A 15,692-nucleotide genomic window follows, 5' to 3' on the forward strand; every position below is an offset into this window, starting at 1 on the left:
AATTCAAGTGTTTAAATTTAAAATATTAGATATTTGAATTATATTACTTGTCAATCAGTTATTGAAATCAAAATACATAAAAATACGTACATATACATTTATGGAAAGAACTATTCATAGTAAATAATAAAAAGGATTGAGAATATTTTTCTTTATACTTCTTAACTTTAGGAAATGAGCAAAAATAAACCCAAAAAAAAAGGAAATAATATTGTCAAAACTTTATACATATATACATTTGCTTAATTACACAATCGGTCCCTTTTTTTATAAATAATAATAATAACATATGTTGGACTTACAATTTTGTGTAAAAAAATTCCATCCATAAATGTTTTTTTAACAAATCTATAAGGCATAAAATTGAACTTTGTGTTTAAGACAACAAATTGATTTTTTAATTCTTATTAAATAGATTCCTAAATTTTAATAAATATAAAAAAATTATTAGACAAATTGAAAAATAAGTGACTTACTTATTATACAAAAGTGAAAGTTTATTCTTAGAAAAAAAAAAAAACCATAAATTTGTTAGATGCTTTGTAAAGTTTATAAAGCTAGTAGACATAAACTTAAACGTCTTCTATATTTATTTGACATAAATTTAATAATTGATAGAACTAAAGTTATAATTTGATCGATATATATAAATAAATAAAGTTTGTTTGAACAAAAATAAATAAATAAATAAAGTTTTGTGATAATTGAAATTAAATTAAAATATAATTATCATGAGCGACAAAGAAAATTCAAACAAAGAAAATATAAGGGTATTTAGGTCATTTCGTTGATCAAGTTGGCCTCCTGCCCTCACATGAACTTCACATAAACTGCTTCCGGTTTCTCTCACCGAAAATCCAAATTGCAAAGAAAAAAAACTTTGAAAAACTGCCATCGCCGCCGACTCCGATTTCATCGCTATACAAATCCGCCACCGGTGGAGGAAAAAACAAAACCCAATCATCCTTTTTCGGAAAATGCCTCCTAATCCCCCTAAATCCTCCGCCGCCTCTCACCGCATAACCCACCCCGCCGCCGTGCCCGAGTTTTTCAAGCGCCCGATTCTATCACGCGCTACCACGGTTCCTGACGCGGTGGCGCGTTACCACAACCACGCTGTGGCCTTGAACCAGTGCTGTTCTGCCGTCGTTCAAGAGATCGACGCCCCGGTCTCCACCGTGTGGTCCGTCGTCCGCCGCTTCGACAACCCGCAAGCGTACAAACACTTCGTCAAGAGCTGCAACGTCATCGTCGGTGACGGCAACGTCGGCAGTCTCCGTGAAGTTCGCGTCATTTCCGGCCTTCCGGCTGCCAACAGCACCGAGCGGCTAGAGATTCTCGACGACGAACGCCATATTATTAGCTTCAGTGTCGTCGGCGGCGAACACCGACTCACTAACTACCGGTCCATTACGACCCTCCACCCAACCGGCGACGGCACCGTCGTTGTCGAATCGTACGTCGTCGATATTCCGCCCGGGAACACCGAGGAAGACACGTGTGTGTTCGTCGACACCATCGTCCGATGCAACCTTCAGTCACTGACTCAGATCGCCGAGAACCTCACCCGCCGGAGCCGAGCGGCGCCGCCGTGAGCGTTTTTAAATCGTTTTTTCTTTTCTTTTTGGAGGGGGTAGAATCTGTGAAGTCGTTTTTTGTTTGACGCTGATTTTATAAATAATGTTGAGTTTTATATTGTATCAAGTAATTAATTACATGTATTATGAATCAATTTTTTTTTGTTTCTCCTTCTCAATTGAGAATTTTAATTTTTAAAAATAATGTTGAAAAATGCTATCCATTTTAAAATTTATTTTTAGTTTTAATTTCAAATATATATCCGAAGTTGTAACGATCAACCTATAAACATACTAATAGGTCAAATGTGTTAGGTTCTTATAAATCCATGTACGAAATGAGATTCAGAAGAGAATATTTAGATTAGTGTGTAACGTGATTTTAGAGACTATACTTTTTTCGAGTTAAATTTGATATCAAAATAATCTATTTGATTAAAAAATGTAGTAAAAACATCCATATGATTGCATTGTATGAATATTTTGTGAAAACAATGGTGCCAATGGAGTTGTTGACTCAACAAATTTTGATGAACAAAAGGCTATAGTTCAAAGTTGCAGAGGAATTTAATCACCATTGTTGAGTCTGTAAAAGAGCTAGTGATAATTATGGATATAGTAAATATAGCGATGTGTTACATAATCGGATATATTTTTAGATGGATTGAAATTGACTTGTACAACTAGAATATCACATATCTAGAATTCTATTTAGATAAAATTAAAATTACTAAGCTTCAAATTCTCAGTGTGTATTACAAATTTAAGTTTACCATTGTAATCGATGTTTATAGTGAAATCAATTTGTTATCCAAAACAAAATCCCATAGGCTCAATTAATAAATCTAAACAATATGTTTTAGAATGATAAAATAATATGCTACACATCATTATTTTTTGTTTTTGTTTTTTTTTTCTATATCATTTTTATTAGATGAAGTTATTAAAGTTATTTGTGAATTGGAAGGTGAATAAATATTTTATACAAGATAAAATTAATTATTTGAGTTTATATATAAAACTAGATCGCTCTTGAATATACACAACCTCAACTAATTTGTATGGTTTAGTATACTTAAGTGAAATAAAAATCATTACTTTTTCGAAGCAACAAAATTAAAAAAAAAACAAAAAAAGTAAAAATATAAGAAAAATCTTTAAAAGATTCGATCCTAGCATCTACCTTGTATGGATCGATGTGACATGTATCCCTACTTAAAACCGAATATAGATCGCGAAGAAAAAAAAAATCTATAAAATTAGAGGATACGATAAAAGTAAAAAAAAATATTATAATTATTTCAAACAACTAACAACTCCATTACTATACACCAATAAAATTTAATTATCAAACTTTTTTTTTGTCTCATTGTTTTTTTGGGGGGTGCATCATAAATGACCAAATGAATATAGTGTAAAATTTTAATTTAATGATGAAATAATGAACTGAAGTTGTTTAATTAGTGGATGGAAAAATTAGCTAGGATAATGTGTTAGGTTTAGTACAACCTAGAAGAAATTTTTCTTTGGTACAAAATGGAATGGAGAGAGTTGTTGAAAGAATTATACACAAAGGGAAAAAAAAGGAAAAGAAAAAGAAAAAAGTAAATAAGAAATAAACAAGAGAGAGAGAAAATTTGAATAAGCTATTATTTTTGCCAACTTGCAACTTGGCTTTTATTTTTTATTTTTTAATCCAATTAGCTTTTTTCTAAATTTTTATTTTATTTTTAGTTTAAAAAAGATTGGGTTTTTTTTTTTGCAAGTTGCATATTTTTCTCTCTAAAGAATTGTTGATGTGTTTTGAATAAGACTGCCCCTTCTGCAAGTTGGTGTGCAAGTTGAGAAGGGGGCAGCTTTTAATGATCCCTCATGTTTTTCTCTTTTCCCCACTTTTTTTTTTTTTAATATTTGGAAAAAGAAAAAGAATTGTTTTTTGAAAAAATATTCTAACAATTTATTTAAAATTGGTACATATGATACTTGATCTAATATATCAAATTCAATTTTATAAACCATATCATTCTATTTTGTCAACTATCTTATTTCTTGTAATTTTTTTAAGCAATGTTTCTACATAAACACATTATTTATTCATTTAATTGACATTGTCAATCATAATGGTCATGTTATTGTTAAAAAAAAATTTCAAAATTTAAGGATGTAATTAATTTTTAGAGTAATTTTTTAAATTTCTTATTCTCACATTTAATAATAATAATAATATAGATTATTGGGATTAAAAATTAATGTGAATTTTGAGAACTATAATTTATGCAAACAAAATGCAATTTTGCATTTTCTTTTTCCTTTTTCAAGTAACTTAATTGATGGTTCACCCATCTCTCTCTGCCATGTTGCACGAGGCTTTTCTTATTTGGCTTTTGGACTTTGACCAAAACTAAACTTAATATCTCCCCTATCTTCAATCAAATAGAAATGAAATCGTTTGGTTCACTCGGTTGAGTTTTTGACAAAATATTAGAAGTACATTTTGTTTCACATTGATAAAACTGAAGAAAGTGATGGACTCTTATCACTATAAATTTTAAGTAGTTCTAGTTAGAAATATTTTAAGCTTAGTGTGCTAACTCTAATTAAATTCATTTTGTATTCTCTAGTTTGAGAGTGAGATTGTGTGAGTAGTCCAAAGTTTTTTAGAGAATGCTATTGTAATTGGGGTGGGAGACAGAATTATTTTGTGTGATTGCAACAATTTCTCATATAATGGATTTTTTTTCTGGTTCGTGGTTTTTCTTCAAGTTGGAAGTAGAAGTGTTCAAATGACCCGACAATCGGAACAACTTGAATTATCAAACCCAAATTATAAGGATGGGGTTGAGTTAGTTTGAATTGTGATTTCGGTTAGTTTGAATTTTTTATGTTTTTTGGGTCGGGTTGGGTCCGGGTTACACTTTTAAAAATCCGGGTTGATCCAATCCAACCCGAATTTCTAATGTATATATATATATGATAACTTATAAATATTATAATTCATATATATTTTTATGATGTGTGTATGAAGTTTGTAATAGATATTTTAGATTTTGATATTCAACATTTGAGTTTTATGAATTTTAGTTATTAGTATATGTTGTACACAAATTTAAGCAATTTAAGTTAATAAAAAAAAAAAAAAAAATCATCAACCCAACCCAACCCGAATTTTAAGGGTTTATGTTAGGTTGGGTTGGAGAATCTATTCGGGCATTCGAGTAGCCAATCCGACCAACCCAAATTTTTAAGTTGATCCAAAAAATCCTCCCGACCCAATCCATGTACACCACTAGTTGGATGTTTTTCACATAAATTCTTTTGTTATCACTATTTATTATTTTCTTTTAATTTCTCTCTTATTTTCTTAGAAGTGAGAGGTTTTTTCCAACATAACCTACATAATTATATCGTATGTTTCCTCTCAATCAAATTGGCAGAGGTTTTGATTCCTCACCCGTATATCGTTTGATTAGAAAAAAAAATAAGCAAAAAAAAATCCCCTAATATACAGTTTTTTGTTTGTTTTAAGTATGAAAATCTTCATAACAATTTATAGTTGCCAATTTTTTTTACTATTTGTACTAAAAAAAAATATTATGATTATGAAAATATACATGATGGTTAAAAAGTAAGGGTCTCTTAATTGTTGCTAAATTAAATGCATGTCAAGAAAAGAGAAGAAGTGGAAGGGATACATATCAAAATTTGGTACATCTAGATGGAGTAAGGAAGGTCCAATCACAAACCCTAATCTAAATCCCAAATACAAATTTCAAACTTATATTTGAATGATTGAATAATTAAAATATAAAATAAATCAAAAGCTTGGAAGATGAATCTAGACAAAATTCTTTGAATGCATTTGAATTTGATTCAATATATAAATCTGAAAATAATAAATATAAAATATTATTTTAAAAAATAAATCCATCAAAATAGTTTTATTTTAATAGGATGAGTTTTGTTTAATTAATATAAATGTCAATTTATATCCTAACTCTGAAATTGTATCCATTAAAATCTTAAACTAATAATATATATACGTAGTTGTCTTTTTCCCTTATTCTATAATGCGTCGACCACGACCTGGTTGCTTGATATCAAGGTAGGTTCCTCGAGACGAGGTGACCTAGAATTGCTTCCATTTGATGGAAGAGTTCACCCCGCCACGAAATTAAACTATTTACAAAGAAGAAAGAAAGAGAGGGTTAAGAGTAAATGTCAATTTATATAACTCTGAAATTATATTCATTACCATCTTAAACTAACAATAGTATAAATTAAAATTTTAAACTTTAGTAAATCAATTTAGATGGTGAATTTAACCTCTAATTTTAGGAGTATTTAGGCCATTTCGAAAATACTATTCACTAATACGTATTTTCTTTTTAAGAATTTAAGTATGTGTAGGTATGTAGATTATTTTTATTTTATTATTTAAAAAAATGAAAAATCCACTTTTAAGTAATATATGAAGTTGATATTAAATTGGTTAAATTATAAATTTTAATCTCCAACGTGGCTTTTAAACTTTCAAATATGTATTTAAAGATAAGTTTTAAAAGTGTCTAATAAATATTTAAAGATTTAATATTTTGTTCAATAACCAATAAATTTCTATATTATCAATTTTGTGGTCAATATATCGTTAACCAACATTCTTTTATTCACAAAGATTTAGAGTTTCATTAGCGAAAAAATCAATTTCATATATAATAGATCAATCAATTTTTTAATTTTGAATTTGTCAAAGATTTGTTATACACAAAATTAAAGTGAAGAACCTACTAAAACATTCTTTTAAAGTTCAAAGAGACGTTAATAGATACAATTTTTTTTAAAAAAATATAAACTAAACTTGTAATTTAGTCGAATAAATTAGGGATGCAAATCACTAATTTATATATATATAAAAAGGATTTTGTAATAAGAAGAAAATGATAAAAGGAAGATTAATTATTTGTCGCAAAGAAACTTCAAAAACATTTCACAAAAACTTTGCTATCAGTTTGAGAAATGAAAACAGAAAATAGAATAAAAACATATTCCTAAATTTGGCAGGCTGTACCCATCCCCCATCTTCTTCCCCATTTGGATATTTAATTATAATTATAACAACATCTTCATTTACTATTTAATTTCCACGACTTTACTTTTCTTGTTCACATTTTTTCAGCAACATATATACTCATATATATTAAAAAAAATATCAATCTATATTCTAAATTTTGGGTTGTGAAAATGAATTAAAACTTTAATTAATAATTATATCAATTTTATTCCTAAAATTTTATAAGTGAATTAATCAATTTAGACCTCCATTAGAATTTCAATTTAAAATGATTAATGCATAATTTTGACACGTGAATGATATATTCTTTAAATATAAGAATTAATGTAAATTAAAGAGAAACATCAGAATCGAATAGATTGTATCAAATTTTCATTAAAATTTAAGTGATTTTTCATATAACCATCTTCCTTTGGCTTATTTAGAAAGAATTCCGTGATAGCTTCTCTTGCTGCTTTGGTGGTATATTAGAGAGAGAGTTTTATGGAGATATACATTGTGAGAAAATTTTTAGTATTATGGTAGTATGAAAACTTTTTCGTATTATCTCCATTCATTACTTGCTACAATAGTGATATTTAAGAATTACGTAGGATCCACGAAATAAATAATTATTAAATTAATAAATCATTTAATGACGTGTCAAATAATGAATAGAAGGAGTTGGTGTTGTGTTAGTACTACATTTTTTAATATATTTTAGCTGAGTTTAATTGAAATTGAGTGAAAATAGTTACAAACCACTAACAAAAGTATAAGTAGATTTGCTTATTGAAAAAAAAAAGTAAGGAGATATCTACTGCAAGTTATGGATGTTATGGATAATGTTTCAGCATTCCATAGAACAATTATCAAATATGCATAATAAGTAAAATAATGCCAAAGATTGATAACCTAATTCGGTGTAAATCACGGATGTCTGTGGGACAGTGTGCCCAGGAAAGATAATTTCACTAATATCAATGATAGACAATTACAAAATAGTACTTATCTATAATAGATGCATAATTACATTGACTCTCGTACAACTTTATCACTCAATAATAACCTAGGTTCTCCCTAGGAGTGAGACTCCTTCTCACGGTATCTTAGGCTCCCCCTAAGATCGAGACTCCCTCTCTATATGACTTGAGCTCCCCTCAAGTCATGAGACTCTTTCTCACTTGTATTGTATCTTTCCTTTTAAGAACAAAGTCCCCTTTGTTCAAATGATTTAGGCTCCCCCTAAGCTTGAGAATCCCTTCTCAAATAGATCTTGTTACCCTCGATATGAGGAACACAAAGTATGTCTTCAAGAAACTCAACTCTATCTATACTCTGTAATGTTGACCGAATACACACTACAATTGTTTTTCAATCATGAGCTTCATATCAAACAAAACAGAACTCCAAAAGGCTAATGACCTTTAAATATGCACAACGGATAGATGGACGAACAACCTTACTTTCCAAGACAGTCACATATGAAGAAGGAAGGAAATGGGCAAATAAAACGAAATATAATCAACATTTTTGTAGAATATCGACAAATCTCATAAAATCTTATACACTTATACAAATATTGCCAATCACACGAACTCTAACACTTATGAATTAAATAATTAACTATATTCCAAATATAATTATATATAAAAAGAAAAAGAAAAAAGAAGAGAGCTAAAACAAAACTACAATTTTAGAAGGGTAAAACTTATTTCAAGAAGAAAATATGATGGGTGAGAATTGAGTAAAATGTTTAAACTATATAACAAACATGAATTTAACTTGTTTATGATTTTATTGGCAACTGTGTTTTTTAAAAAAATCAGTTGTGGAATGAAGTAAACTAGTATTTTGTAAATATATACTAAATTATCTTCTTCTAGTTACAATAGCTAAAATAGACTTATTACAAAAACTTTTTATAATTATATAATTTTAAATAATTATTTAGAATGATATATTTTGTTTGCTTTAAATTAAATTTTAAATCAGTGAAATAACTTTATTTAAAAACATTAATATGGTATAATTGTTTTAAAATATAAATTTGATTAGGTTCAGAAAGAAATGAACATGTGAAATAAATCTTAATTTTAAAGAATAAAATTCAAAATTATTTAAAAACCGTCGAGTATCTAAAAGCTGAAATGAAAATGATTTTTAAAACAGTTTTAAAATGAACGTATTTTTAGAAGTAAATTTTACCGATTTAATCTCAATTTGTTTCGCCAAAATAAAAAAACTGTTAAGATCTACTTTTAATCCATTTTTAACTTTATATACGCAACTATATAAGATAAACAAATGAAACATTAAATATTATTATAAAACTAAGAACTTAAAGGATGTAAATCAAAATATTATTTCGATGTACAACAAATTATAGGAGATACTTGTTGATGTTAAAATATGGATGGGAAATATATCCAACCTTTACATGACAGACACTAACAGTAAATTTGTTCTATCCAGAATAACGTGATTTGCTAAAAGAAATAAACTTGCACACATCAATATGATGTTTGCCAGAAAGAAACTTGCACACATCAATATGATGTTTGCCACACTCTGATGCTTAAGTGAGAGAGTGAAAGAGTCTCCAATGCTTAAGCGAGAGAGTGAAAGAGTCTAGAAATTGGAGAGTTTGAGAATAAGATTCAAGTTACCTCTTTTACTATTTATAAGAGAGGTGATTGACCTAAGTTGTTCCATTAGGGTTGCAGAATTACTTTAGGATAATTATATAACCTACTAGGGGTAGACGAACTGATGGCGTGCCTGATTTCATGTTTGGCTAGGGTCGTGATGCAATAGAAAAGTATTAGGCTAAATCCATGACCAAACAAGGGAAGCTCATCCCTAAGTGAGAAAGCACTCTCCAAGAGAAACAAAATTCTATATTCAAATGATAACCAAAAGCTTTCTACTACAAACCCAAATTGACTATAATAGCCTTACAAGAAGATAAGATTAGTTAACTAACTAATTCTAAAATACTAATTAAACACTAATTAATCTAAATTAATAACTAAACAAATACGTACTAATTATCTTATAATTCTCTTTATCAAGTCACCCTCAACCTCGGTGTGAAACCAAACATCTCTTTGTAGATCCATTTTGTTTCTAGGGCAATGCTTTGGGTTGGAGCATATATGGGTCATATCCCATTAACTATTTTGTCAGGCCAAGGTCGAAGTGGAACACATAAAATTGGGCTTTAATATGCGGTAGAATTAGACATTCAAAACTTTCTAAAACAAAGAAACATCTCAAATACAGGAGTGAAGATTCAAACCACGTAGAGTTACATCAATTAGTAATTTATTTTATTTTATTTATTTATTCAAAAAATTATTAATTTATACCCTTGAATTTTAGAGTTTATATCAATTTAAATTCTGAAATAATAATTGTATCAATTTAAACCTTGAACTTTGAGAGGTATATTAATTTAAATCCCAAACTAATATTTGTATCAATTTAGACTCTGAACTTTATGAATATCAATTTAAACCTTGTATCATTTTAAACCCTCAATTATATTTTATTTGGATACATTTATGAAGGTTGAAGTCTTCATTTTAATCATATTCATGGACATACATATTTAAAAAGTTGATCAACCAAACTCATAAATTAAACCTCAATAACGACACTTATAGTTTAAACATAAATTCTAATAAAGGTTTCCTAGTTCCTACTCCTCCTTCATAAACATACCCATAGAGAAAATAGTTAATATATTATCCATTATACTAACAGACCCAAAATTTAAAAATAGAGACACCCAACTGTGAAGTGAAAGACTATCCATTTCCATCTAATTTTTTGCTTTCTAAAAACAAACAAACAAACAAACAAACCCATTATAAATATAAATTCTACTCCAAGATTCCTATCTGGAAAGCAAATTCCCTTGATACCCATTTCTCACCAACCACAAAAACCCAAACATCATCAACCTTAAAAACCCAATATACTCGAGAACAGAGCATCTCAATGGCTATGGCTTCTAATTCACAAACTAAATCGGCAAGAAAATCCCAATTAACCCCAAATCCAAATCCCACTTGGGCAGTCCCAATCCGAACCACCTTCCGAACTTCCCTCGCCGTTCTAACCGCCCTCCTCCTCGTCACCGCCGTTTATTTGACGCAAAACAGAGCACAAGTTTCAGAAAATTACAGAGCCGGCGGCTATGGCGGTGGCGGTGGCGGATGCGACTTGTTTACTGGGAAGTGGGTTTTTGACAATGAGTCTTATCCGCTTTATAAGGAGAGCGAGTGCGTTTTCATGTCGGATCAGTTGGCGTGTGAGAAATTTGGGAGAAGGGATTTGGGGTATCGGAACTGGCGGTGGCAGCCGGAAGAATGTGAGCTTCCGAGGTTTAATGCAACAGCGCTGCTGCAGAGGTTGAGGAATAAGAGGATGGTGTTTGTGGGAGATTCGTTGAATCGTGGGCAGTGGGTTTCGATGGTTTGCCTCGTCGGCTCTGTTATTCCGCCGTCTCTGCAGTCCATGCAGAGCGATGGCTCCTTGATAATCTTCAAGGCCACTGTGAGACTTCATTTCTTTCTTCTCTTTGATTTCCTTTCTTTTAATGGGTTTATTTTTATTGCTAATTTTGTTTTGAATAATCTATCGTTTTAGGGCAGGTTTGGAAAGGATTCTTTATCATAAAATTATTCTAAAATCACACCTTTATGCAAATTTAATACCATCAAAATTTTGATTTAAAATATGGTTTATAAAGATTTTAAAAACGACCAAAGTGATTTTAATTTTTTTTTCAAAATCACTTCTAAACATGCCATTTGTAACTATAAATTGAGCTTAATTTTGATTTGGTTTGATTATATAGACAATATTTTATATGTCAATGTAGACAAAAATGTTGAGGTCTAAATTTTATGTAAAAACCAAGAAAAATATTGATGAATATTTTTTTAAAAAATATCATTAAAAAAATCAAATTAGGTTTTAAAACAAGTTAGCAACTTTTTTTTTTTTTTAATTTATAATATATTTATATTAGTTGACATTTTGTTACTTATTTTTTTTAAGTTTTATAAGTGTTTTATAATATCATAGAAATATCGATCCATCTCTCTCATGACGATGTTAAAAACATGAAATATATTGGTACTAGGATACTTTATCCAATGATACTTTATTCATTATTTTGAAAATGATATGTATTACATTAGTATTAGAATTTTTTCATTAGATGGTAGAAATTTAAGAAAGATTGAGAAGAAGTGGGTTTGTGTGAAAAATTGGTGAGTCTACTAAGGATTTTTTTGGCATTTTATCCAAATTGACATTCTTGTTTCTAAATTTACCAATTCAAATGAATTCCATAAATTAAAATTGGTTGAGTTTTTTTTTTAAAAAAAATATTATCCATATTGTATTTGGATTCTGGTACCAGAAAGTTAAAATTCGAGAATAATGTTTACATATTTTTCAGATTTTAAATTATACTACCAAACACACATTAATGGAAATATTAATACATTTTTGAATCATTTATTTGGATCACCAACTAAAGACACCTTAAAATATTTAAAATATCTAAATCTTCCCTTTCTTTCTTCTTTCTCAACCAAGCCACCAAGTTCAAAATAAATACAAAATAAATACTAACTGTATTACTTAAAAAAAAAGGTTTTAAAATTATAGTTACCAACTTTTTAAAGGAAGCTCAAACTATTAATATATAAGAAATAAAATGGTGGTTTAACCGTTAAAGTAAACATGACTTAATTGACATATATTCTCACTTATTGTATTAAATATGGAAAAAATGATAATTTAACTCACTTTTTCAATTGAGTTACTGAATTCCAATTTTTCTATCAAAGCTGTCGTTTTTTTTATTTATTAACTTATCATATTTACTTATTACAAATGATGTGGACCAAGGTCATGATAGCTTTTAGGGAAAAAAAACCCTTTTTGGTAGGTTTAGTTTTCAATTAACCTTTAATTAATAGATATTAACAATGAAAGTGTATTTAGAAAACAATCAAAGTTAAAATTTTTGAAATTTAAAGGTCAAATGAAATAAAACAGGACAAAGATGTAACATTTTGAAACCTAGGAACCTAATAGAATTTAAAGTCAAAATTTAGGAGTAAGAGTGTAACATTTTAAAATTTAAGAACCAAATGAAAATTATATCTAAGATCTCGGGACAATAAAAAAAATCTAGCTATTATTCATTTTAGTGATTAACCAACTCTTGTCAGTATACTTCGAACCCATTTGGATTGATTTAAGAAAAAAAATGTTTTTCAAAAAACTCATTTTTATTTAAACATTTTTATAAAAAAATTAAAATATACTTGAAAAACTATTTTGAGTGGTCGTCAAACATTTCAATTTTTTTCTTCAAAATGACTTATTTTTTAAATTAAATTAAATATTTGAAAATGTATCCTAAACACATCATTCCTGGGGATATAGCCTGATTATACTCTGGAATGTTTTATTTTTCTAAAAGGGAAAAAAAAAACTCCAAATTTGAGTTTTGTTTTAGTTAATTAAAAGAATATTTGCTTTATATTATTATAAGCTAAAAATGGAGAATTATATATATATTTTTTTGGTGTAAATAAAAGGAATACAATGCGACAATTGAGTTTTACTGGTCCCCACTGATGGTGGAGTCAAATTCGGATGATCCAGTCAACCATAGATTGCCAGATCGGATTGTGAGAGTAAAAGCCATCGAGAAGCATGCAAGGCATTGGGCCGAGGCCCACATACTCATTTTCAACACTTATCTTTGGTGGAGAAGGCCCAGGATTAAAGCCCTGTAAGTGGCCCATTGGGCCTCAAACTTCCCTTCCCATTCTACTTCTACCAAATAGCAAACACTCCAATTTCAAATTTCCCCAATAAATTATGAACATGTCATCGTATAACTAGGATATTCAAAATGTCCCATGACCAAATGCCATTTTATACCCCCTTTCACAATAAATTCCATCAATTTACATGTTTGTCAAAGCCTGGTAAAAAAAGGGGGTAAACGTGTAAAATATAGAGTATAAAAAGTTATATTTATATATATATTTTTCAGGTTTGGATCGTTTGAAGATGAAGAAACAAGTAGCTTAAAATTAGTGAAGATGAGACGAGGATATGAGATGGCTTTAAAGACTTGGTCAGATTGGTTGGAAGTTAATATAGATCCAAACAACACCCAATTGTTCTTCATGAGCATGTCACCCATTCACGATAGGTATGTTTTTTCCCTTCCATAATCTCTGTTATCATGATAGGTATGATTAACATCACTTTTATCATTTTCAAAGATACTCAAAACACACAATTTTTATACCATAAAAAATTGATTTTGAAAATGATAAAAGTGATTTTAACCATAAGTCACTTACAAACATGTTATCTGTTGGGAGTATTTGGTCCAACGAGTTGAAGTTTAGACTAGACTTATTATTTCTTTCAAAGAGTTCATAGACCACATGACTAAAAAAACATAAATCTCATGTCTTATTAACTTGAGATTTTTGTACTAATGACCCTTTCACAGGTGGCGTATTGATTAATGACTCGCCTCTCCACAAATGTATGGAATCTGATATTTTGCTTACATCAAAGTGCACTACTGCGTCTTATACAGTATCCCATTAGGGATGACTAAATCTATCGTAGCCTTAAAGCGATGACCATATTGCAATCTTCATTTTCCTCCACTCCACCAAAATATCCATGTCGAAAGCTTAGCAAAATGTGAGAAAAATGAAGATCACAATAGACATAGCTATCGCGTTGGGGCTTATGATAGATGTGATCATCCTTAATGTGATACTGTATAAAACGCGGTAGTGCAATTTGACTTAAGCAGAATGTTAGATTTCATACATTTGTAGGGTGGATCATTAATTATTTAGGGATTGAAAATGAGTCATATGTACAAAAATCTCTGAATTCTTACACTGTGGGTCCCATGACATCACAACTTCATTTCTTACCCCGAACATCACTCCTTTGGTATCATTGAATTTTGTCAACTATTAGACATCTTTTTTTTTTCCTCATAGTTTCATCGAATTAAAGAAGTTGTTTGTAAATTGTGTAGGGGAGAGGAATGGGGTAGAGCCAAAGGTGAAAATTGTTATGGTGAAACAGAGCAAATTACAAAAGTTGGGTACAAAGGAGATGGGACAGATCCAAAGATGATGAAGATAGTGGAGAATGTACTAAATGACTTGAAAACAAGAGGATTGAATGTACAAATGATTAACATTACACAACTTTCAGAATATAGAAAAGAAGCTCACCCATCAATTTATAGGAAGCAATGGGAGCCATTGAAGGAAGACCAAATTTCAAATCCAAGTTCTTATGCAGATTGTATCCATTGGTGCCTTCCTGGTGTGCCTGATGTTTGGAATGAGCTTCTTTATGCTTATATTTTTCAATCCACTACACACTAACCAAAATTTGAAATAGTTGTTTCTTTTTTCTTTGTCAAATTTTGTAATTGTCACTAAACAAATTCACTTCAAACGAACCCTCCATAAGAAATAGAAGGGTTTATGAGAGAAGATTGATAGATTGAATGATAATAGCCCCTCACATTTTAATGTAAAAATATTCACGTTCCCAAGAATGTTAACTTTGAGATGAACACTTAATTAGCTAAAGTACCATTTTGATCTATATATTTTGAGCGTTTTAGCAACAATGATGAAGATGAAAGTAGGTATTTTCGACAATGGTATGATTCATTAAAGGGTGAAAATTGAAATGAAGGAAATGTGTCAACAAATTAAAGATGAGAAAGATAAAGAAATGAAGGAGAAGATGGAGGATAAGAGAATCAAATCGGACAATTTAAATAGTATTATTACTACTTTTTGCTAAATCAGCAGATCTAGTTACAGATTTAACAGCCACGTTAGTTTACTATTAATCAATTAATGTAAATGAGCATAACAATTATCTAGATCTGAAACTTCATATGATAAAAGTATTTATTTTAAAATTTTAGGGACCAAATAGACACCGACATCAAGCCTCAAGTATGTAAA

The 15,692-nt window shown here is 29.4% G+C and overlaps 2 protein-coding genes across 2 annotated transcripts; both read left to right on the forward strand.

The window, feature by feature from the left end:
- The first annotated feature begins 747 nt into the window (after positions 1–747).
- LOC120073883 (abscisic acid receptor PYL4) lies at positions 748–1,756 on the forward strand. The gene has a single exon (XM_039026797.1). It carries the CDS (start codon positions 978–980, stop codon positions 1,593–1,595), a length of 618 nt encoding a protein of 205 aa, XP_038882725.1. The 5' UTR covers positions 748–977; the 3' UTR covers positions 1,596–1,756.
- Positions 1,757–10,542: 8,786 nt separating this feature from the next.
- Positions 10,543–15,253, forward strand: LOC120072962 (protein trichome birefringence-like 34). Its single transcript, XM_039025503.1, has 4 exons — positions 10,543–11,187; positions 13,254–13,450; positions 13,718–13,879; positions 14,738–15,253. The coding sequence occupies exons 1-4, from the start codon at positions 10,630–10,632 to the stop codon at positions 15,093–15,095; spliced, it is 1,275 nt and encodes a 424-aa protein (XP_038881431.1). The 5' UTR covers positions 10,543–10,629; the 3' UTR covers positions 15,096–15,253.
- Positions 15,254–15,692: the final 439 nt, after the last annotated feature.

Source organism: Benincasa hispida, chromosome 3, assembly GCF_009727055.1.
Source record: "Benincasa hispida cultivar B227 chromosome 3, ASM972705v1, whole genome shotgun sequence".
NCBI classification, from domain to species: Eukaryota; Viridiplantae; Streptophyta; class Magnoliopsida; order Cucurbitales; family Cucurbitaceae; genus Benincasa; species Benincasa hispida.